The sequence below is a fragment of the Crocodylus porosus genome, unplaced genomic scaffold, assembly GCF_001723895.1.
Source record: "Crocodylus porosus isolate Cpor-Errol unplaced genomic scaffold, CroPor_comp1, whole genome shotgun sequence".
Lineage (NCBI taxonomy): Eukaryota > Metazoa > Chordata > Crocodylia > Crocodylidae > Crocodylus > Crocodylus porosus.
The window spans coordinates 104,616,572-104,639,881 of record NW_017728906.1 but is presented as its reverse complement, the minus strand read 5'-3'; the positions used below and the strand labels follow the sequence as shown (position 1 = coordinate 104,639,881).

The 23,310-nt window shown below is 40.3% G+C and overlaps 2 protein-coding genes across 2 annotated transcripts in view; one reads left to right on the top strand and one right to left on the bottom strand.

The window, feature by feature from the left end:
• Positions 1-5,161, top strand: part of PCCA (propionyl-CoA carboxylase alpha subunit) — a 446,742-nt gene extending 441,581 nt beyond the window's left edge. The window contains exons 23-24 of the mRNA XM_019528487.1: positions 56-133; positions 3,927-5,161. Of these exons, the coding sequence (XP_019384032.1) occupies positions 56-133; positions 3,927-3,995 (147 nt within the window). The 3' untranslated portion in view covers positions 3,996-5,161. The remainder of the gene's footprint in view (positions 1-55; positions 134-3,926) is intronic.
• GGACT (gamma-glutamylamine cyclotransferase) lies at positions 4,123-8,624 on the bottom strand. Its single transcript, XM_019529703.1, has 2 exons — positions 8,427-8,624; positions 4,123-8,086 (listed from the first exon to the last, which is right to left on the bottom strand). The coding sequence occupies exons 1-2, from the start codon at positions 8,569-8,571 to the stop codon at positions 7,596-7,598; spliced, it is 636 nt and encodes a 211-aa protein (XP_019385248.1). The 5' UTR covers positions 8,572-8,624; the 3' UTR covers positions 4,123-7,595.
• Between the last annotated feature and the right edge of the window lie 14,686 nt (positions 8,625-23,310).

Genomic DNA, 23,310 nt, shown 5'->3' with positions numbered 1-23,310 from the left:
AAGTTTAGAGCATTTTAAAATCTTTCCTTATTTTGTACTGCTTAAATTTTACCAGGTCTCAGAAGGTCAAGAGATTTGTGTGATCGAAGCTATGAAAATGCAGAACAGTCTGATTGCTGCTAAAACTGGCAAGGTATGTTTCTTCATGTCATTTTAACCTGTGTCCAGCTTGTCAAATTGGAGTTTACTGACCGAGGAGGGGAGCTGTGACTGTTATAGTATTAGAAGTACAATTGTTCTTCACTCGAGCTCTTTTGAGATGAAGTGCCTTTAATTTTTAATGTTTATTTAGATCTGCATTGGACTCAGATGACACAGCATGAACTGGTTTTACAGGCTGCAAGAAGTAATGTAAATTAGTTCTTCAAAATGATTTGTTTTTCTAAGCTAGAGCAGTTTGGGAAGTTGGATTGAAAGCGTGAAGGTGCTGCAGCCACTTCTCCAAATTCCATACTTTAAGGGAATTGTAATAGATCTGTTTGCAAGTTAATTCATTAAATGCAAATAATGAACAAGGCACAGAGAGTATTTCTGCAGTGTCGATGAAGAAGGTTAACATTACAAGCAAATGTATCTGTGAGATTTGGTTGAGGCACGAGGCTGTTACACACAAAGGGCTAAATCTGCAGAAGTACTTCCCCTGCAAAGCCATGTGTCACAGCTTTTAGGTGCCTGCCTCTTGGACTGGAATCCCCACAGCCTGAGTTAGGTACAGTGAACTCCTCACTGAGAGCATGGGGCAATTATGTAACAGGCAGCCTGCTGAGCAGGGAGGGCCCATGAGAAAGGCTCATGGCAGGGCTGTATCTCACCGCTTTTGAGGACTTAAGCACCTAATTCTGGACTGCAGAGAAGCTCCTGTGTCACACCAGGATTCACAGCCCCAAACTCTAAGCTAGACAGAAGCATCTAATTTGTCCTTTTCCAGTGAAGAGCAGAAAGAGGCTCAGGCTCTTTGAGCAGAAAGAAATGCCCTTCTATTGCACAGGAGCTCGGTTGGCCCAGGGAACAGGAGAGCCGGACTGCTGTACAAAACAGAATTCCCGGTGCATTGGAACAAGGAGAGAGGGAGTAGGACTTTCTAGTCTGGTGATGAGGTCACTTGCCTGGGAGACGGATGGACCTGGGTGTCCAGCACTGCTCCAAGGGCTGATTTATGCACTTCATGTAAAACGGTCTCTGGATGAAATAATGGGATAGTCAGTCCCTGGATAGGGATTGGACCCAAGCTTCCCCTTCTCCAGCAAGTCCTGATGCAGAATCAGAATCCACTAAAGAAATTACAGGTGGAGGAAGCAGCACGTACTCTTTCACATCCTTTCTCCTTTCCTGCTTTTACACTGTGGAGTCTTTACTGTTAGCCTTCGAGAAGAGTTCTTGCGCTACAAGGCCTTGCCTGTCATTTTTCCTTATGCTTTTGCTTACTTGTCAGAATTTAGATTTGATTTTTGCCAATTTCCTTTATCCCCTTAATAGTTGCTTGTTGTTCACCCTAGTTTCCCGTAGTCACAGCTTGCTGTTTAAACCCAAATTTTCTTGTTCTTAGTTTAAACTTTCCTTTCCCACCAGTTTACACTGCAACCCAGTAATTTGTCTTTCAGCTTTCTCCATGCGCATCTGGTGACAGACATCATCTGTCCCTCTGCAGATGCCCTTTCCCTCTGCATCAGGGTAAAATTTGGCCTGGCCAGTGTCCCTCTCAAACCCTTAAATTAGGACTTAAATCGTGCACTGGCATGAGTTGGGCCTGTTGTCTACCACAGAGTATTATTTTGCTTTTCCAAAGGTCTCCCTTTTTTAACAAGATACAATCCTTTAGAAAAACTAAAACAAGTTGGGAACGTATAGAGATTCATTTACCAAGTCTGTTTATTAAGGGCCTTTGATAAATATAAATCATTACGTTATGAGAAAAATGCTGTGGTCACCCATTCCAAAATTCAAAGTTATGATTCCTACTGTGAATGCAACCCAATGCTAAGGCAGTGGTGAAGTACTTGATATTCTTGGCACTGGACTAGTTGTGGGGTTTTTTCTTTTGAATCTACTTCATGTCCTTCGGTTTCATTTGTCTTCGCATGGAAGATTTTCCATTTCCCTTTTTTCTGTCAGGACTTTCAACACCCAAACCCCACTTTTATATTCTTAGCTGCTAAAACAATTCACTAGGGCTTATCTGTTTTTTAATTTGTGCCTGTTACAGGAGATTGTAAAATGAGTAAAGGAAGGAGGATTTCACTGGACTTATATTGGCTCCAGACTGAACATTTATGGGGTAACGGTACATGTGTCAGAACTAGAATTTTGCCACAATGACCTCCAGAAACTTTCAAGTAGCACGGGGCAGCGGGAGAGGGGGGCAGGAGAGGAGATTCAATGTTCTTCAATTTCTGCTGAAACTTAGGTTTGTGTAAAAGAAGAGAAGGGGTTTTTTGGAAGATTTTTGAGTTCAGACTATAAGTAAAGTGTGTTTTCTATGCCAAAATTTTGGGGACTTCTATTTAATAAAAGATTAAACAGAAGCCTGGCAGGAGGGGGAAAATATTTGGAAATAAACATCTGTTTTGAAAGTCCAACAATGTGCTTGAATACAGAGGACTTTCATGTGTTTTTTTGTTTTTGACAATGTCTCCAGTGCAATCCAGGGGTGTACTGCAGTTTGGGTAAACATAGCAAAGCTAACTTGGCTCCTCCTCAATCTAGCTGAGGAAGCATGGTGTCTTCTGCAGGCTGCAAAACTGACCTAGGTCCTTAGGTAATTACTTTAGGCAGCTGAGGTTCAGGTTGCTGTGGTCGTTCTTCCACCAGTACCCATGCTAACTGGTTTAGAGACTGCTTATGTAAATCTACATGAAACGCGCACACAATTTTGGGATTGCAGTGCATGTACCTGCAAAGAAATGGAGCTCCAAACATAATTATCTGGAATACCCCCTATAGCAATGAAGCACCATATATGCTGTCTAGTCTCATGTATATTAGGTATGTGGAGCTGGTAGAAAGCAAAAAAAATAATTCAGAAAACCATGACTGAATGTGGGATTCCTCTGGAGTTGCAGTTATTTGACAATTAAGGTTCTTTGAGCGTTTTTTAATTCTGTTATATTTTTACTTACGACTCTTCAGGAAGGGATAACAAACAGTCTGTGATGTGCTGAATTCTTGGCATTTCTCCACAGCAGGGTCAAAGCTGTGGCACTACTAGCTTTTGCAGAAACCACCACCTTATGTCTGTATTTCCTGGTTTTCTAATGTTTGTTCATTTCCTTGATTTCAACTCGGAACATTTCAGAAGCAGTACCTGGAAGGCGTTAACTTCATTTCCTAGTTTCTCCATCATTTTAATTTGAGCCTTTAAATTCCGATACTTGCATATTGAGAGAAAGGAACAAAGGCTATAGGACTCTGTTATGATACCACCTTAATGAAGCGTTCTCTGTCTTGAATGAACAGTTTGTGCATGCATATACTAATGCAGCAGCGACTTGGCAGAAAAAACCGTGCACAGGGGAGATAAAGTGCAATGTTCGTTTTAATAGTCTTGTATTTCAGTGAAAAATACAAACTGAGTATGTTGAAAAGTCAAGCTGCTCCAGTGTTACAGGCTGGGAGTTTGGTAGGACCTGAGCAAACAGTTAAAGAACCAAAACCCAAACGTCTTGTGCTGTAACTCCTGTAAGTGCACTCAGACACTGAGGCCCAAATCCTCCCAGGTCTTGAACGTTTATCAACAGCAGGAGTGGGGTGCCTGCATACCTTTAGAGGATGAGGTCTCCCAAGCTATTCTGTATTACAAATTCAGTAACTCACCATTAACTCTGCATGTCCTGTACAGTCTGGCATATCCATTAACATATGTTGTGTGAACTAAAGCTGAATCATGTTTTCTGGGAAGATTTAAAATCATTTCCATCTCTTAACTGCAGGTGAAAATTGTGCACTGTAAGGCTGGTGAGACCGTTGGGGAAGGAGATCTGCTGGTGGAACTGGAATGAAACACATTTATTTCACATCTTCATCCAGGTCAATGAACTCTTTATGTCTATCTATCAGAAATATAAAACGAAGGCAATATTATGTGGAAATCTGAAAGACAGATGTTTCCAGGCAGCAGATTTCATAGTTATATTTATTGCATAAATGTAAGATGACCCATGCAGCTATCAAAACTGACAACAGATCTCAGATTTTTACTTCTATACATAGGTACTTGTACATAAGATTTGTAACTGTCTCTGATTTTCAATATCCAATAAATTTCAATTAAAAAAAATCAGTATTTCTTCTTTAAAATGCTAAAGCCTCTTTGAGTGTTTAAGTAAATAACTTCAGCCATGTTAGTTCATATGGGCATGAACCCACTTTCATGAAGTAATGAGTAAAAGTGAAAAAATCCCCAAAGAAAAAACTGAGCAATTTTGCGATTACTGAGTGTCACAGGCATTAAACAGTTCTTGCAAAGGACTTTATTTCTATTCAGATTTATTATATTCATTAGCACTTTGAAGTTACTGCACAGAATATACTTAGAACACTACAACGTTTTCTTTTGCTGGTGGCAGACTTTTTCCACAATCTGATGTGCAGACCTCCAGGAATTGTATTCCTTTCCAAAGTCCTTCTCTCATTTTCCTTTCCACTCTTTGCTTGATGTAGGCTGTTCTGGAAATAGTTGGCCCAGCTTTTGAACCATCCCAAGATGATGCTTGAGGCAGGTTCTTCCTCCCTGTAAGTGTATAGGCTTCCAAGCACTCATGGGAGAGGAAGATCTAACTCCAGCCTACTGCATTTAGTAGACTATCAATTGCTACTATGCTACAAAAAGAACTGGGACAATTCGTGATTTAGCACTATCTACAGTTGCCTTATAGTGGTAGGAAACTAAAAATACAATAAGAGAAGCCAGATATGACCTGGAAAGGAGCACACATGGAGGGAATATAGAGTGATAGTCCTTCCTGCTATAAGATGATCTATTGATACTCATCTCATCTCATTGACCAAACAAGAACATCTGCAATGAAGAGCAAAATGCAAGACCTTTCCTAATTGGTAAGCATGGATTTCTGTACTTTTCTAGTTTCCTCCCACTACCTCAGAACACCAGACCAGCTGGTGGTGACTGGATTCAGTGTATTTTGTGCAAAACATCTTCAGTTTTTAAAAAAGCAGCTTGAGAGAGAAGCTTATTTACTCCAGGTTTGTGAATTTTGCAATTACCCAAAAGTAAGCTGACCAGAGAGGGCTAGGCGGGGGTGGGGAACATATATGAATGCTACCTTTTTCCTTTTATGCTATCTGTGGTAGTTCACCATTACTAGAAGGACTTCATCTATTTATGGGGGTACGCTCAGCATCTTACATATTAGGGATAAAATGTAACACTTCCAAAAGCATCCATATGACTTAGGCACATCTCAGTGACTTTTATTTTCAAATTCAAATGATGCATATACACTCAAGTGTGAAAGTGTGAGCCTTTGCTAGTAGGCAATTAATTTGGTAGAGGGTAATATAACGCTTCTTGAGCTGCTTCTACTGCTGATAATTAATGAATGCCTGCAGAATAACATTACCTTGCAACTGTGTGCTTAATAGATAATTATTATCCCTGTTTCACAAATGGGGAAACTGAGGCTGAAAGTCTGTGTCCATTAAGGACACTCAGACTAGTGTACTGACTGCCTTTACAATGGTGCAAATGTCCTTAATGTATGCAGAGGGAGAGAAATTAAAAGCACCATTCTACCAGCTTTACCCATCTCCCTGCCCGCAGAGAAGAGTAGCACAATGAAAGGCTTGCTGATTTGCCCAAAGCGCAGAAAGGAATTAGTCAGGTTAGGACTCAAGCATGCTTAACTTCCTGTTCTGTATCTCACCACTTTACCCTGTCAGGAATCAATATATTTTAATTCAATATTCAATAGTGTTTCCATTCCACTGTCCTAGTTTTGGAGCAGGCTGTGGCAATCTCTCAGTTTGCTTAATGTGTAAGTGGACCTAGGTCAGAGTCTACAGATTGCCCTTCATTAAAAAAAACAACACATATTTTAGCCTGATAACACTGAAGAAAATCTACATGCGACTCAGTGTACTCTTGTGTTAGGCAGTCTGAAAAAGACTGATTATATTTTACCGGGGAATTTCAAGTGCCCCGTATCATTTCCTCTTGAATGATCCTGCAATAGTAACTTTACTAATTAAAAGTTCAAGAATTTAATAAGAACATATTATGTCCTACATCAGTTTGCAAATCTCCCATTGTCATCAGTTGGATATGTGCTGTGGAGCAAGGGGAGGACGTAGTCCTGACATGGTACTGCCCACTGCAAGAAGCCTCATTAAAAATGTAATTACATTCTTTCCACAGGAAAAATATTATACATTTAACTTCCCTAATGTCACAAGTTTGGATATTAAATGTAACATTTCATTTATTAATGTTATACCCAAAGAACATACAGGACAGAGCAGGTAGCATTAAGTAATAAAAGGGAAGTATTTTTCCAAATTGTGCAAAAAGGGGGAAGGGGAAAAAAGGATTAAATCTCTGCCTTAAACTAAAGTTGCCCCAGATCTAAACACCTAACTCACCACGTCCTTAGGGGGGTTTAAATTATATGACTGAAAAAATGTTTTCCCCTTAAGTAAGACAGCTTAGTTTGCACACACATGCAATTTTTGCATGAAAGATTTCTTCAAGACTTAGGTAACGTCTTACTGATATATAAGCGCTGTTACGAACTCTTATATCTGTTATAGTGTGTTGGGCAGTCAAAACCAGTGTTTTAAGAGTCCCTACACACAGATTTACCCAGTGGACCGTAATGGCACCAGAAGTGCTAGTCTGGTCTACTGGGACCAAATAAAAACATGAGTTTAAATTTAACTCTTTGATATTCCCGAGATTTCATTCAGTGATGTCTTAGACTTCACAACAATTCTTATTATCAAGTTAACCAGTTATGTTTAAACAGATAAAATCCAGAATAGTTTATTTTACAATGCAGAGCAACAGGCATTCTTTTCTATTCTCAGACTGCTCTTAATTTTCTTTACCATGGTTCCTGTATCAGTCTAAATTCTTTCATGCAGCACTTAACATAGATGCAGTACACATTTGCTGTCCTGTGCAGTAAAATAAATACCAATACAAAAGCCAATATTTAAAGCTGAGTCATTTTCACAGAGTGCTCTTTTTAGCTGTATTTCATCATCTTGTTTTCCCAGGCTTGCAAAACTGTCGTGAAAATGCACCGAATCTGGTAAAAAAAAAAAAAAAAAAGTTCATTTATCTGCCCTTTTATTCTGATAATTATACTGTGCAGAAACCAAAGGTATATCCTTCACCACTTGAAAACCCCCCAGTTACTTTCCTTGGGTGAGAGGGCAAATAGAATTTAGTAAGGCTAGGTGTTGGTTTCTGGCCTTGTCCTAACCTTAGACTCAATAAAGTTTGTGGTTGAAAGTTTACAGATGTCTTGTGTTTCAATCCATGGTATTATAGCTTTACTTTAGAGGCTTCTGATCAACATAGGCTTCTGATCAACATAGGCTTAATGCATGTTCTTCAGGTACGTTGTTATCTTCCATTTTTAATCTCTGCTTTCACGGAGCACATAACAAAGGCCATGTTTCCCAAGGGAATCATAATTGTCATAGTATGGGAGATTTAGCCACTCTGGCTGGAAGGTAGTTGTGCTGTACACAAAGCATTCCATAATGCTGTTAACAGCTGGTCTCTCTTCAGGTGCACTGCTTTTACCTTTCCACTCTACTACTGCAATTCTCACTGGAGTACGCTGATACATGTCTGGGCAGCCTTCAAATTCATCAAGGAATTGCAGCATCTGGTCATCAACAGTATAAATCTCTCCAGCAACATGGTGGCCTGTTCCTGGCATGTTCAGCAAATAAGGAATGTTATATTTTCCTGCAATCACCAAAGGGTATTTCTCCACGGTACGGCCCCTGCCTTGGAATTTTGCTATCCCATGGGTACTGTTTATCATGCGCTGGTAGTTAGGCTGGCCTTTTTTAAGGGTACCATACACGAAGACGTGGGCCATTCTACCTACAAAAGGAACTGAGAAGGACAAAAATAAGTATTACTAAGAAAACTGCTTTGTAAAATATTTTTAGTTGAAAACGTAGCATATTCTAGAAGTACATGCACACAGGTAACTTGGGTAATGGACTACAGTAATTACGTTTCTGAACCTTAGTGAAACTAGATTGCTTCTTGATTCCCCCAGTTACAGGAGTCTTGCTCCAGTTGTGGGACAATACTTGGTGATAAACCAAGATGATTATTTTTGTCACTGGTATACAGTTTTTATGTCCTTTACCAAAACCAGTGAGGATTCTTTACTTAACTAGCTAACTTACATGTACTGTGTGGTGGCAGTAACATTTCTAAATTATACCTGTATGGCTAGAAAACAGGGGATTGAAGACAGGAATCTTTAAGATTGCATTTGATACATTCAGTCTAGTGATCTCAGAGGACTGGAGTCCTAGCTGCCTGGGTGTTTTCTTCCCTAATAAAAGAAAATGTGTCATTAAGTTCATCCCTCCCCATAGCAGAGACCCTTTTGCTAGAGTAATATTCCATACTCAAGCAACTGTATCTCTGCTCTTACAGATTTCAGTATGGGAGCTTGCATGTCCAGTTGTTTCGTGGAATAATGTAGCATTAGTCATTTGATAACAAAATTAAAGTGGTTGAACACAAGATTGTGCTATGTTGCATGACAACATTTAGCAGAGAGAGCGAGCTAGGAAGGCTTATTTTTCCACAGAATGCTACAAAGCTGGGTCACAACATGAAATTGGAAATGAAGCAAGAGCAAAGCTGTGGCAATGTTTGTAGGAACCGTGATCTAAATACAGACAGTCTGGGCATTCACCAAGACAAGGGATGAACTCTGGCATTAGCAGAAGAGAGGATGAATAATGCCCCTGACACGAGAGGACTGTACAAACGTGTGCTACCAGCTTTTGAAGGGAAAGGCAATGTCTTAAAGAGAGGCAGAGTAAGACTGCAGTGGGAAAAGCCTAGTGTAGTGTGGGGTTGTTTCATGCAATGTACTGAAGAATTTTCTGTAACAGCTTCATGAGTCAGCATCTGTGAATTCAAACACTGCAAATAATCTAAATAATACCAGATTTGCCTGGGATGCTTGGAAAAATTAGATCTGAAATGAAACCAGTGGTATTTTAAAAGCTATAGTTAAAAGTGCAGGGACTCAGGCATTTAGACAGCAAGGTTCTCCCCTCGTGTTCGTAACAATCAGATGACAAACAATATACCAAGTAGAAAACACCAGAGGTGGTGGTTCTCACAAGTGCATTGACAACAGGGCCATTCTTTCCTGCCTGAACAGTAAATTATGATTTGCACACATATCAGTTGAAAGAAAATCTGTACATTTCAGCATTCACAAGGTGGCAAGAGGCAGGTACAGGACACACAGTTCAAGCCCTCCTCAGATGCCAAATCTGACCTCCTGCTGTGATTTGCATTTCATAGGTATTGCAAATTTTGACAGTCCAGGCCATAAAAATATTTTGTTCAGTCTTGGCTTAATTTTGCACATACCCTTCAAAGGAAAAAGGGGTTGCTATAGTGAAAGATATGAAAAACTCTAGATTCACTGTTCCTTGGCTATCTTTCAGAGTATCTCCTCCTTCCTCCCTCGTTGTTGTTGTGTAACAAAAGCAGTTTTAGACTGTTTGATGCTTTTCCAAATTTTTCCATCAGTCACTAAGCTGCTCAGAGGCTGTCTCGGTTTCACCCGACACAGCAGTTTGGCAGCTAATTGCCAGACAGAACATCAGAGGAGAGCCTGGGACTCTTTTTGAAAGAGCCTTGATAAACAATATTCAAATAGTATGAAACCCTTTAAAAACAATGTAGAATCAAGGATTATCATGTTTTCCACTATTTGTTCTTGTTTTCGTGAGCTACCAAATATGGCAGATGGGTTAGAGTTAGATTAATCACAGGGTCACATTACTGGTCAACAGGAGTGTCATTTAAAATGTCCAATGTCCCTTCTGACTACTGCCATGGTAATTTTTTCTCAGTGAAGGAAACAACTCATTTCCATAAAAGAATATTCTTTACCAACCACAAAAAAGCAACCTACTTTAAACAGCTTTCATGTGGACAAAAAAAAGACCACCAGGATTCACTCAGTGTTTTATCAGATATAGTTCAGTGTAATTTCCCCTTCCTGACATAAAATGAGGTTCTGGATAAAGCTCATTCCCTTACAATAAAAGGAACATTAATATTCGGTTGCTCTGACTCCCTTTTATAAGAAAAATCATTACCTTTCAGATTGTGTTTTGAATAACAAACACAGATCCTTCAGGAAGAAACTTGTCCCAGTGGGGATTGAGAAAGGATCAGAGTTAAGCACTGAAACATGCAATTAATTCCCATTAGGGGATTAGGGCACTCGTGTTCACTTTGAATCAGAAAAATGAATTGTGAATTAAATTGTTCACAACCAAGAGGTTACTTGTCAGAGTTAATAAGTTAAAAAATAAAGGGCAAAAACTAAAATGCACAGAAAAACTCAAAAGCAAGTACTCCCATCAGAAAAAAATATGCTTCACTTCCATTAAACAAAAGACTTCCCCTACTGTACAGCAGAAGATACTCTTTGAAAAAGTTTGGAAGGGGGAGCATTAAGTATTATTGAAATGAGACATATTTGCACCCAATCTTTGTCTACCAAAGCAAGTTTAGCATTTAATATCATATCACTGAAATCTATTTAGGACCAATCTATGTACAGTGCTTCCAGTGAAGATTCAGCGTTGTTTAACACTTCCATAACAGCTTTCTGGTTGAAGTTTTAGTTTTTGACATGTTTGTTTAAAGGAGAGCATTCACTGAACAACATCAGTAAAAATAATCAGCTAGGAATATGTCACGTTAGTAACTGTTCCTGCATGTAACAGTATCTAAATGCAACATTCAGAGTAACACCTCAATCTCCCCTGCCTCCAAAATTGTGACTTAAAAATAAAATGAGAGACTGCCTACCCTGCATGTTTCCAGCTGCAGTTTAACAGGCCAATTCACTTTAGTATAATCATTAATCCAAGACAAACTGATTTGGACTTTTGTTAAAAAATTAACCACAGCCCAAATAGAGCATTGGGAGAAATAAAAGTGCGAAATGGAGATCTTTGCTGAATGTCATTTCCTATAAGAATAAATTAGACAATTCTGTGTATAACAAACAGCAAATCCATTCCCCCATCCTGTTTGCTGCACATTACATTACAAAAGCAGAACCACAAATGATAAGCATCATTTCTTGTATCTATATTTTGTCTGCTTTAAATACATTTCAGCCACCTTGTGGCAAGACAGTAAAGAGCAAGGATTTAAATTTTAGGATTTTCATACAAAGGATTTTAAACAAACTACTAAAAATAGCTCTAGAATGCAGCCAGAGATTGAATATTCAACAGTGAAAAACAAAATGTTGCCCCTTCTCAGGTAATCCACTTTGACATTTCATACCTTTACTAAGCTACCTTGGAGAAAAATCAGACCTTATAATGTATGCTAGCTTCCCAGACAAAACAAGCCCATTCAAAAGGTTCTTTCATGAAATATTCATAGTACAGTCATTAAAATTTAATGACATGGGAAAATGTGAGTGAAATCTGTATGTCATCTCTTCAAACTATTTCTTTTAACTATGAGTGACAGCCTGTCAAACTGTTGATGCAACCTATCACTTGTCATTTTGGTAAGCTAGATTTAAAGACTGGAAGGTAAAATAACTGGGTTTTAGGATCATGAAATCAGAACCTGTTATTGGGTTAGACTAAAAGCCAGCTGTAAACAATACTAGGAGGAAAAAAACAGAGTTGGTGCTGAACATTAGTAGTAACAAGGTTTAAATACTGTATTCACTTATAAGCTGGTCTAATGACAGAGTCTTTGCTTAGTGCTTTATTTTTCCCCCCTACTACATAACTATTCAAATACTATGTGAAAGTGAAGGCCAGGAGACCTATTGCTAAAGGCTGGCTTAGTCAACCTGTAATTGCAGATTAGACTAAACTGTCACAATTAGGCTCTTTGTTCCAAGGTTTTCTCTAAAACAAGACCACTGCCTCATTTCCCCCCAACAACAGTAGATCCTATAATAAACATCCTCTCTGCAATGTTTCAGACAATTATTGGATCCTACTAGCGGCTTTGGGGGGGGGGGGGGAAACGGGGGAGCATGCTATTGTGGTGGCTCCAGGGATGTTAGTGATCATGGTAAGACTGGCTTGGATTTTATTATGTTGAAATATTTTCTTGCAACTTTGAAAAGTATCCATTTCTCTCCCTTTATACAGTAACATTATTTTCCCTTGAGAAAAATTCTTAGTGTTGGCTCAGTGACCAGATATAGTTACACATTAATTCTTCAGAAGTTTCTTAAAACTGTAGGAAACAGGTGAAAAAACAAAATGCCTTGAACTTTAAACTTGAGCTCAGTCTGTTTGAATGAAGTGAGTTTTAAGGTCACTCTTCACTCAATGCTAACTTTCAAGAAGGACCAACATGCCAGAAAGGACTCATGGGACTGCATCCTGTTGGTTCTTTGATGCTTTCATTTTGTTACTTGCTATTTTCTTTATAGCACAGACAAGGGCTTCCTGCTTGGGCCGACCCCTTTCCAACCTCACTGAATACCTCGGAAAAGTTTATGGCAAAACACCTTTCTTACATTAACCACAGAGGCACCAGTGAAATGATGGCTGCTTTGAAATCAAGAGGTTATGGTCTCCTCTCAGCAGTTGTTCACTCAGAAACTATGAAGTGCTGGTTTGTGAAAACAAACAACAGTATTATAGTAACCACTGCCATGTTGGACACTACTGGGTAGTACCTGTAATAAATGCTGCACTAACCTACTTCATAGCCTGCTTTCCCCTCAAGCTTTAGTTTATATCACAAAAGGAACAAACTACACCGTTTTTATCTTAAAGAGGTTTACAACAGTTCATTACAACTTAAAACAACCCCTGACAGATGGGAATCAAAATGCTATAAAAGATTTCTAATACTAATTAGCATTGTTGCAATAATCTCAGACTTTTTACCAGGTACAGGGCTGGTAAACATAGCATATTGGAAAACTGAGTTATAACACTTTTCCTCCCAAATCCCCCAAAGGTTATTTATTTATTTTTAAATTAACAACATATGATAAGCAAATATGCAGACAGCTCAATTAGTCTCAGGTAAGATTACCACCCAAAAGAAATGTGAACCAGATACATAAATAGGCAAGAATAACTAGCCCAGGCTCAAATCTCAACAACAGAGCATCAGGTTTGTGTTTTATATGCAGATACATCCGAGTACTGTTACCTTCAGCAGAAAAACATAATCCCTGCTACAGTGAGTTTAAATGCCAAATCAGCATTAAATAAAAGTGTCACAGAAAGCCTTGGACAGAGCACCCAATCCAGTACAGACATAGGCGCTACTGTGAACTAGAAGCACTATGCAGATTTGCATGCAACAGAGTGCACCGCACACCCCATAGTGCTTCAAAGCACCCACATCCTGCACAGTCCAAATACAGGCCGTTTTAAACCTGAAGCAGAGTTTTTCCAGCCAGGTCAGCACATTCATTTACATACCAATACCCAGAATGTTTTCAGTTTTCACTGATTTCATACTAACAGTAGCATCCGACCCGTCTGAACAAAGCAAGTAGTATATTTGCATGGGAACGTATATTTCTACATCACAAAAAAGGAGGGAAGAGGAAAACAAAGGAGAAAAATAAGGGAGTGCGGCCTATGCAACATCAGAAGAGGATGTGACAACCTCCTTGCAGCGCTTTGTTAAAAATAAAAAAATAAAGGAGTGAGGACTAGGTCACAGCTCAGCAACTCTCCTTGGAAGAAGCTCCATTCCTCCGTCTCCAAGAAGCTGAAATAACCCTCACAGAATGCGACTTAGTCTGGAAGGAGGAGTTTTAACAGCATTCCTGTAAGATTCAACAATAGCTGTCTGCACCCACCAGCAGACACTTGCTTTGGAGGCCTTTTATGCTTTTGTTCTTGTCAGCATAAAAGATGAACAAAGCATTTGGCTGCCTGAGAGACTCTGGTCTGTCCAGGTAAAATTTAACAACTCTGCAAGTGACCAGGTAGTGTTACCTTAACTCCTTGGTATGGGGCTGATGGGGACAGATGATAATGTGATGCCCTGATTTCATAGCTAGAAATGACTTTAAGAAAGGAATTCCAGCCACGTTCTTTCCTGGCAGAATCACGGTATGAGTTGTGGGAACCGGTTCTTGACTGACAAGTTATTTAACTCACTGATACATCTTGTACATACGACTGCCATAAGAGAGGCTATTCTAAATGACAGGAGAAACAAAGATGCAGTAGGCAGAGATTCAAAAAGAGCCACTTCGTTAATTGTATTAGAAATAAATTCAGCTTCCAGCTGGTGATGGTACTTTAAGAGGCTAACGCAGGATAATCACTGCTTTTATCAATCTAGCAATATAGGCAGCACGACGCCAAACTCGCTTTTCTAAAAGAAAAAGTATTGGCAATCTTGACAACCTGATTTTGCACCAAGATTATGTTAACCTCTCCAGAAACTGAAGCTACTCCAGATACAGTACTAGGCTAAATGTGATGTCCTGTCTGCCCAGAATTAGCTGCTCAGAGTAGCCAAATTGATCAAGGTTTATTTCTTAAATTCTGAGCCACCAAATAAAACTTTCCCAGATCCTGATAGAACAACCACTGTAGAAGATGGAGTAATCTCTCTTTCAGAAAGGAGAATCAAGATTTACAGAACTAGGAGAAGTGAAATGGAGGAAGAGCACATGATAAAATGAGTACAGCTACGAACAAAGCATTTCAAATTTATCTATTTTTCATGAGATTCCCTTTCCCCTGCCCAATGTTAAGACTACAGGAGACCCATTGTTTTGTTGCAGGCTGATGCATATCAGCCTATTTGGGAAGTCTCCAAGAAAAATTGACTGTAGCACCAAAAACCAATTGCCCGGTTTCTGCAATCTTGGAGTGGTCCTGGGACCCAGCAAGGCAACTTGGGGAGTGCAGCTTGTCCAATATATGGACACTAGCTCCATAAGCTACATTCTTTTTGCTCAAAAATGGGATAGTAATGTTTTCAGTTCTCGACTGAAAGCTCAGGTCTACCATGTTGAACACGTAAGTGACTACAGTGCATTTGTCATTGTGCAACTGGAAGAAAGCTGCGGAGAAAGGAATTAAGCAATCCAAAGTGGGGGGGGAGGGAAGAGAGGCATGTTTTATGAGGGATATGCTTTTGTCCATCTGAAGAGATACTGTGACATTATTTAGATTTGCCTCAGAACTGTCTCATTAGGTAGCGGTGTTGAAAGGCATGGCCCCATGACATGTGGAGGGCCAGCAAATTTAGAAACATAAGCATAATTTAAATACATACATTATTTAATTTAAATGAAGTTAAAAATAAGAGTGAAGCAGTACGTTTGCTGCTTAAGTTTTGAAGAAAGTCAAACTACTATACTACTGAAAGCCATTAACTAACCAAATGATATGGAACAAGTAAAATGCTGAAATGCTGCCAGCCACAGTGTCTTCTGCAGGTACAAAGAAAATGTTTTTGTCATTTCATCTTTATAAATTAGCTCAGTTGTTGGGGCAGCAGAAAAGGTGATGGGGAGAGAGAGAAGCATTTTCCTTCTCCCATTCTCCTTCATGCAAGACCTTTAGGAAAAACCAGACCCTCTTCTGCAGGACTGAGACTAGAAATTCATACTGATATGGGACTGTTTTATCCCCATTTCCTCCACTCCCAGTTCAGGTAGCCCCCTTATGTCTCTACTTTCCAAGTTTCCCTGTTCCTTCATGATTAAACAGCAAGGTGTTTGTACACCACTTCCTTACGTGCCCTTAGGACAAGGTATTTAGCAGAACTTGCAGATTTGTTGGGATCTGACAAGGCCATGCCATAAGCACTTCTGCTAATGGCCTCAAACTTGTGACCTCTGAGCTGTTGACCCTATAGCTTAGCACCCAGCCCACCACTCCAGCCTTCCCTACACCAGTAAAGAACAGACATGGGTAGGAGGGGAGGGAGTGAAGGGCAAGGCCTAAGGGCTAAGAATGTAGCCTAGATCTCAGGAAAAGGGGTTAGTTTTGGCCTTGTTGAAAATTGCTGTAATCATAGTATACTTGTACATGAGACGTGGAGATGAAGTGGAGATTTGGGAGATTCTTTGAATATGCGGTTGCCTGTGAACACATGGGACTAGACTTGACCCACGAGGATCCTTCTTACTGTATACGTCTCTACATCAGACCTCTTAAAATTACAGGACTGCTTACCTCTTCCAATGGTCACCATCTTTGCCAGCAACTCAGCCACATTTATACACTAGGAGGACCAATTTGGGTTGATCAAAGTCCACACATTAACTTTTCCCTCTGTTCCAAGACATAATCAGTGGATACTGATTAGGATACAAAAAAGCTGCCACTTTGACTTAAATTATGTAAGCGCTCCATGACATCCATGTCAAAGTCATTTCACAAAGGAAAACAGAACTGTCAAGAATCTGGAAGCGAAATAGAAGAACGTTTTACAACCCCATTATTAATTAGGAAAAAAAATGTAAACAGTACATATTGTTTGGAATGATCTTTTTAGTAGATGACAGAATTTAAAATATATACATTAATTTCATTTTTTAAAAAAATTTAAATATACACATTTTTTTTTAAATGGGCCATCTAACCCAAAAGGTCAGTGAAGAATTGAATTTTCACCTCTAAAATTGTACCTTGAACTTGGGTATACTTAAGCAAAGAAATTTCTCAGAACTTTCCCAACCTCAAAGTTTACATTTTAATGTTCATTTTAAATACCATTTGCTTCACATTTGACAGCAATTATCTAGGGATACTTATGAGACTTAATTAATCATACACAGCACCTTTAGGCAAACATTCACTTAATGGTGCTAATAAACTGGGGAAAAAAGAAACAAAATAGTACAAAGTAACTAGTGAGCTACAGAACTAAATTCAGCTGCAAACAGAGAAAGAGGAAACTAAGATGCAAAGTAGAGCGATGAAAAAAAAAAAAAAAAAAAAAGACGTTATAAAGAGAAAAAGCAGTTGCTGTGAAAAGACAGATGAACCAGAATCACTTCTGATTCTCCGCACTTTAACATTTGTTTTGAATTACATTACAGAAACTTTAAAGAAACAGTGAGTCATTTCACAATTCAATATTTTCGTCAGTATCACTGTCAATTATCAAAGCATGTTTCTGAATACAGAATACATTTTTTACTTTCAACACCTGGTGTCACCAGAACAACACAGTATATATATAAAAGCTCTGCACTTGTGTAGGCCTTGATTTTAAGGCAGCTAATGCTTCCAAAAAATTGATCCATAGAAAATTAAGAGAAGTCATGCATAAACATGCACAAACATTTCAGTAGCTAACAGTCACACAATTGCCCTTGATAGGTCATTTGCTGATGAAAGCCTTCAAATGCCTTAGTTAAGTTCCTAATATTATTAAGAAAGGCCTACAGCAAAGGGACAAAATTCATCAAAACCCATTTTAATCAGTGTTAATTCTGTTTTTATTGAAGGTTAAAAAAAAAAAATAAATAAAAAAGCTGTCCTGTGACTCCAGCTAGAGCATAATTTGAAACCAGAAGCAAAAAATGGAATTAGACAGTCAAATTGAAAATTGTGATAAAAAAGAGCCTAACCCTGAAGGTGCCTGAACTTATTGTGTGCCTCCATTTTTTACCTGAAAGCTCCCGAGACACCTGCAGTTCCACTGTTTCCACATGTCCAGAACTCCTCGGGTCCAAGGAGCTAGATGTCTAGCTCCCTGCTCAGCCCTGTTTGGATCTGGAAATGAGGTGGAACAGCACATTAAGTACTCTGAGAGGCCCAGCCCACTAGATATTCTTAAAGGATTCAATACAAAGCACAACAGCCACAGCTACTTTTATTCAAAATATGGCCAGAGGAAGAGGAGTTACCACGACCACTATCTTACAAGATATAAAATACTCACTTAGGAAACATGAGATCTAGGCTTCTATGCCTTTCTCCACCCAAATGGTTATAAATCTGCATCTTCCCTTATCACTAGGCCACAAGAACAATTTAGGTGGGGGGGTGCTCTCCAGCTCCCCCTGCTGATGCTGGGCTAGTGGGTAGAAAAAAACGTAACATTTGTGGCGTCAGAAGAACAAGCAGCAAGACAGCCTGCCTCCATAGGCTAGTAGGTTGGCTCCTCAACTGAGAAAAGGAAGGAGATTCCCTAGGTTCTGGTCCCTGTTTTGAATGTTGTTTGGCATTTTACATTATAAAATATAATGGTATAAAAAGCAAAAATAAACCAAAATCTAGGGGCAAGTGACTTCTTCATTCTTAACTCAAAGGATGAAGAGGTAAGCTAGAGTCAGGTTCCTTTTTGTTTGCTTTTCTTCTGACCCAATGATTCTTACATGCTTGGTTGTGCAATGGCCCAATTTCAAGATGAGGGTTGGAGTGTGACTCTACCTAGCTAAGCAGCTTGGGCATGCTTCTGCGCAGTGGCAAACCTGAACACAAAAGCCTAAGTTTCCCACTTTCTGGGTAACAACTCTAAGTAAATTAAATATATATGTAAAAGATGGGCAGCAATACAGCTACCACCACCTTTTGTAAAAAGAGTGAGCCCAATTAGTTCTTTCAAAGAAAATTTGTAGGGACCTAACCAGAGAACATGGGTTCTCAGCTCCGGATCTCAAGTGGATGAAGATATCTCCTTGGCAATCTCCACATGTCTACACAGCAGAGATGGGGGCCAGGGGGTGATGAGTTCAGACTCACAACCTATAGTTGGCGTCTCTTTCCAAATAGCTCTAGATGGCTCCCAGTTCAGCCTGCAGTTTTCTGAATCATCTTCTGAGGGACCTAGCTCTCCTTATGTACTGCATGTGGAGCTTAAGTGCCTAGTTTGGGGGTTTGGATTTCATTTGGGCAGTCAGATACCCAAAATTTAGACAATTCAGTACGTGCCATTATTTTATGCCGCAGTGCATGCCTGTCTGTGTGCTTCACATAAGAACACACTGTCTCGCTACCCTGCTCCACGGCTGGCTGGGGTGCAGTGTACCTCAGCACAGGGGCTCCACGTGCCTCTGTACATGGGTTCTGCAGCAGAGCCCCCACACTGAGGCATGTGGAGGCGGGAGCGAGCAGCCAGCCCGCGGCTGCCTGTTCCCCAGTCTTGAGGCACCCTGCACCCCAGCCAGCTGGGAAGGAGCTGGCTGCGGTGCAGGGTGCCTCAACATGGGGGCTCCACCATGTGTGGAGAAGGGGAGCCCTGGACTGCCATACCACAAACTGCATGTGCCTACACAACTGGATCCAGCCCTAAAGTCTTTATTTTAAATCTGGCCCTTGGCCCAGAGTGATCAATCCTTGTTAAAAACTCATGCTATTTATGACCTTTCCACTTAAATATATGGATATATGAGTCAGGTCACATGCAAGAGCAGATGGAATCATAGAAAATTAGGGTTGGAAAGGACCTCAGGAAGTCATCCAGTCCAACCTCCTGCTCAAAGCAGGACCAGCCCCAATTAGATCATCCCACCCAAAGGTTTTCCTGTCTGGGTCTTGAAAACCTCCTAGGATGGAGATTCCACCACCTCGCTGGATAACCTGTTCCAGTGTTTTACTGCCTTCCTTGTGAGAAAATTCTTCCTAATAGTTAACCTAAATTTCCCTGTCTGCAACTTGAAACCATTGCTCCTTGTTGTGTCATCTGCCACCACTGAGCAGTCTAGCTCCTTCCACTTTCGAACCCCTCTTCAGGTAGTTGAAGGCTGCTATTAATTCCCCTCTCCGTCTCTTCTTCTCTAGACTAAATAAGCCCAATTCCCCAAGTCTTTCCTCATAAGTCAGGTCTTCCAGCCCCCTCTCTTGCTGCCTCTGCTGCACTCTCAAATTTGTCCACATGCTTTCTGTAGTGGGGGCCCAAAACTGGACACAGTACTCCAGATGTGGCCTCACCAGTGCTGAATAGAGGGGAATAATCACTTTCCTTGCCTACTGGCAACATTCTTACCAATGCAGCCAAGGATGCCATTAGCCTTCTTGTCAACAAGGGCATATTGCTGGCTTATATTCAGCTTATGGCCCACTAACCCCCAGGTCTTTCTCTGCAGATCTGCTGCCCAGCCAGTCAGCCCCCAGCCTGTACTGGTGCATGGGACTCTTCTGCCCTAAGTGCAGGACTTTGCACTTGTCCTTGATGAACCTCGTGAGATTCCTTTTGATCTGACCCTACAATTTGTCAAGGTCACTCTGAATACTAGCCCTACCCTCCAGTGTATCTACACACTCTATGCCTTTTTGGATCAGTGTACCCCCAGTGGCTGGACGCAGAGCAGTGTACCCCTGGTGGGGGGAATGGGAAAGGATGGGTGGTACGCAGCTAAATGTGGAGTGGCAGCAGCTGCCGTGTGTGAGCTTCCCCCGCCCCCTGCATCTGGGTGGGCAGGCGGTGCTTCATCCCCATCCACCCACACATACCCCCTCGGGCCTTTTCAAGTACCCTTAGGGATGTGCGTACCTCCAGTTGACAACCTCTGCTCTATGCCATCTTCCAGGGTGTTGATGAAGACATTGAATAAAACCAGCCCCCGGTCTGACCCCTGGGGCACTCCACTTGATACTGGCTGCCAACTAGACATTGAGCCATTGATTACTACTCTGAGCCCAATGCTCCAGCCATTTTTCTATCTACCTTACAGTCCATCCATCTAGCTTGCTTGGGAGAATGTTATGGGAGACCATATCAAAAGCCTTGCTAAAAAAAAAAAAAAAAAAAAAAAAAAAAAAATCACATCCACTGGTCTCCCCCCATCCACAGAGCCAGTCATTTCATCCTGGAAGGCAACAGGTTGATCAAACATGACTTGTTCCTGGTGAATCTATGCTGACTGTTCCTATTCACCTTTTTCTCCCCCCAAGTGCTTAGAAATGAATTTCTTCGGGATCTGATCATGATTTCCAGGGACTGAGGTGAGGCTGGACTGATCTGTGGTTCCCTAGATCCTCCTTTTTCCCTTTCTTAAATATGGGCACTATGTTTGCCCTTTTTTCAATCATCTGGGAGCTCTCCCGATTGCCATGAGTTTTCAAAGATTGCCAATGGCTCTGCAATCACATCAGCCAACTCCCTGCGCACCCTCGGGTGCATCCCATCTGGCCCCGTGGACTTGTACACGTCCAGCTTTTCTAAATAGTCCCCAACCTGTTTCACCACTGAGGGCTGCTCACCTCCTCCTCAAACTGTGCTGCTTGATTCAGTAGTCTGGGTGCTGACCTTGCCTGTGAGGACTGAGGCAAAAAAGGCATGGAGTACACTTCAGCCTTTTCTGCATCCTCTGTCACAAGGCTGCCTTGCCCATTCAGCAAGGGACCCACACTTTCCCTGATATTCCTCCTGCTACTGACCTGAACGTGTACAACTTGTAGAACTACTAACATACTTGTAGAAGTGGGCAAATATGGTGGGCAAGGGGGAGGGAAACTGGTAACTGCGCAAACCCCTTCCCAACATTCCTCTGGCAAGGAGTGCAGTCCTGAGATACAATGAAACACAACCAGGGCTCTCCGATCTACTGCTCAAGGGATCTACCCCACAGACAAACTTGCTGCCTCTCCCAAATTAAATCCCTGATCTGCCCAAATCATGACAGTTGTATTATGGATATAGATACAGAAATATTTTTTCTGGAAATTCTATATATACCCAAAATAGTAATTCTATAGATTCTGTAGAGAAATTGTTTGTTTTTTTTAAACATCAACCTTCCTGAAGCACTTTCTCTAAAGCAAACTGGCAACCCTGTGGAAATAATGAAGAAAAGCAGACCTGGTAACCCTCTATTTCATTAACTAAAAGGTTGAAGCAAGTAAACACATGTACTTTTTATATTATTTTAATGGGTACAAGAGGTTAAAGTCTTTCCTGGCTTTCACTACTCGTTTTAAAGCCCAAATTGAAGTTTGGCAGGCAATTACAACATAAAATGGTACAATCAGTTTGAGTTTCCAGAAAACACAAAAGACTTTTTCTTTTTTTACAAATAGCTTTAGAAAGGGAGCGCACAGCCTTAACTTCTAAAAGACATTTCATAAAGATATTTACTGTATTTAAATATAGACAGAATTCTTAAGACATTATAGAAAAGCAAGTCCACGCTTGTTTAAATGGGCTCCAACTGATATTTTTCTTTCTTTTAAAATAAAATATTATGCAAGAAAATCAAAAGACTACTGTTAAAATCATTGTTGAGGTACCTTTCAACTAACTGTTCATAACAATTAAAAGGTCAAACTGACATTGAAATGTATTTCTGCACTGCTTCCCTTCCTCTCCCCCCATTTTATACAAACCTTGATTTGTTATTGTAGATTTATTCTTGAATACTACCACTTTCAGCATTTTACTACTATCATGTATTAGGTTTGGAGCATGAGGAAAGAGAAAAAAGGGAGGACAGTGAATCCACAATTATAAAAACTTTTTGCAAACAGATTTTTTTAAAGAAGTCCAATGCACAAAGATTTTAAGAACAAAAGGTCATTTAATGTAACATCACTGAAAAAGTTACTTCCGGGGCAAAAATAAACACAGCTTCTTAATATTTGGAGGGGTTCCCAATACTCATGCAAAGCAGTCAATCTCAAATCTTCCAGCATTGGGCAATTTCTTGTTGATAGAAGACCAGAATTAGAACCCCTGGAAGAACCACAAGCATGCAACACCAACCTGATGGATGGTAAAAGTGGAGAAAAGCTAAAGGATTCATGCTGTCATGGACAGCAGAAAGATCCAGGAGGCCGAGCTCAGACAGAATTGGTCCTGAATCTAAATTAATGAAGTTTTTGTCTCTCAACTGCCCAAGTTAAACAGATGTTAACAAAAACAAATAAGTTTTAAAGAGCCTGCATAACACTGTTTGCTAACTCAGGTTTTACCTCCACCATGCATTTAAATGTGCTTGCTCTTCAGTCATCTACAGACTTCCAGAAAAACAGGGTAGATAAGGCCTAACATAAACAAACACAGAAGTAGTCAGTGCATGTATGTGTATTTTGTTCTGTTTTTGCTTTGTAACTAAAGCTTTCAGGCACAAACTTGTTATTTTCCTTTCTGGATTGCTTTTTAAAAGTTTTGATACTGGGTGGCCAAAAATGAAA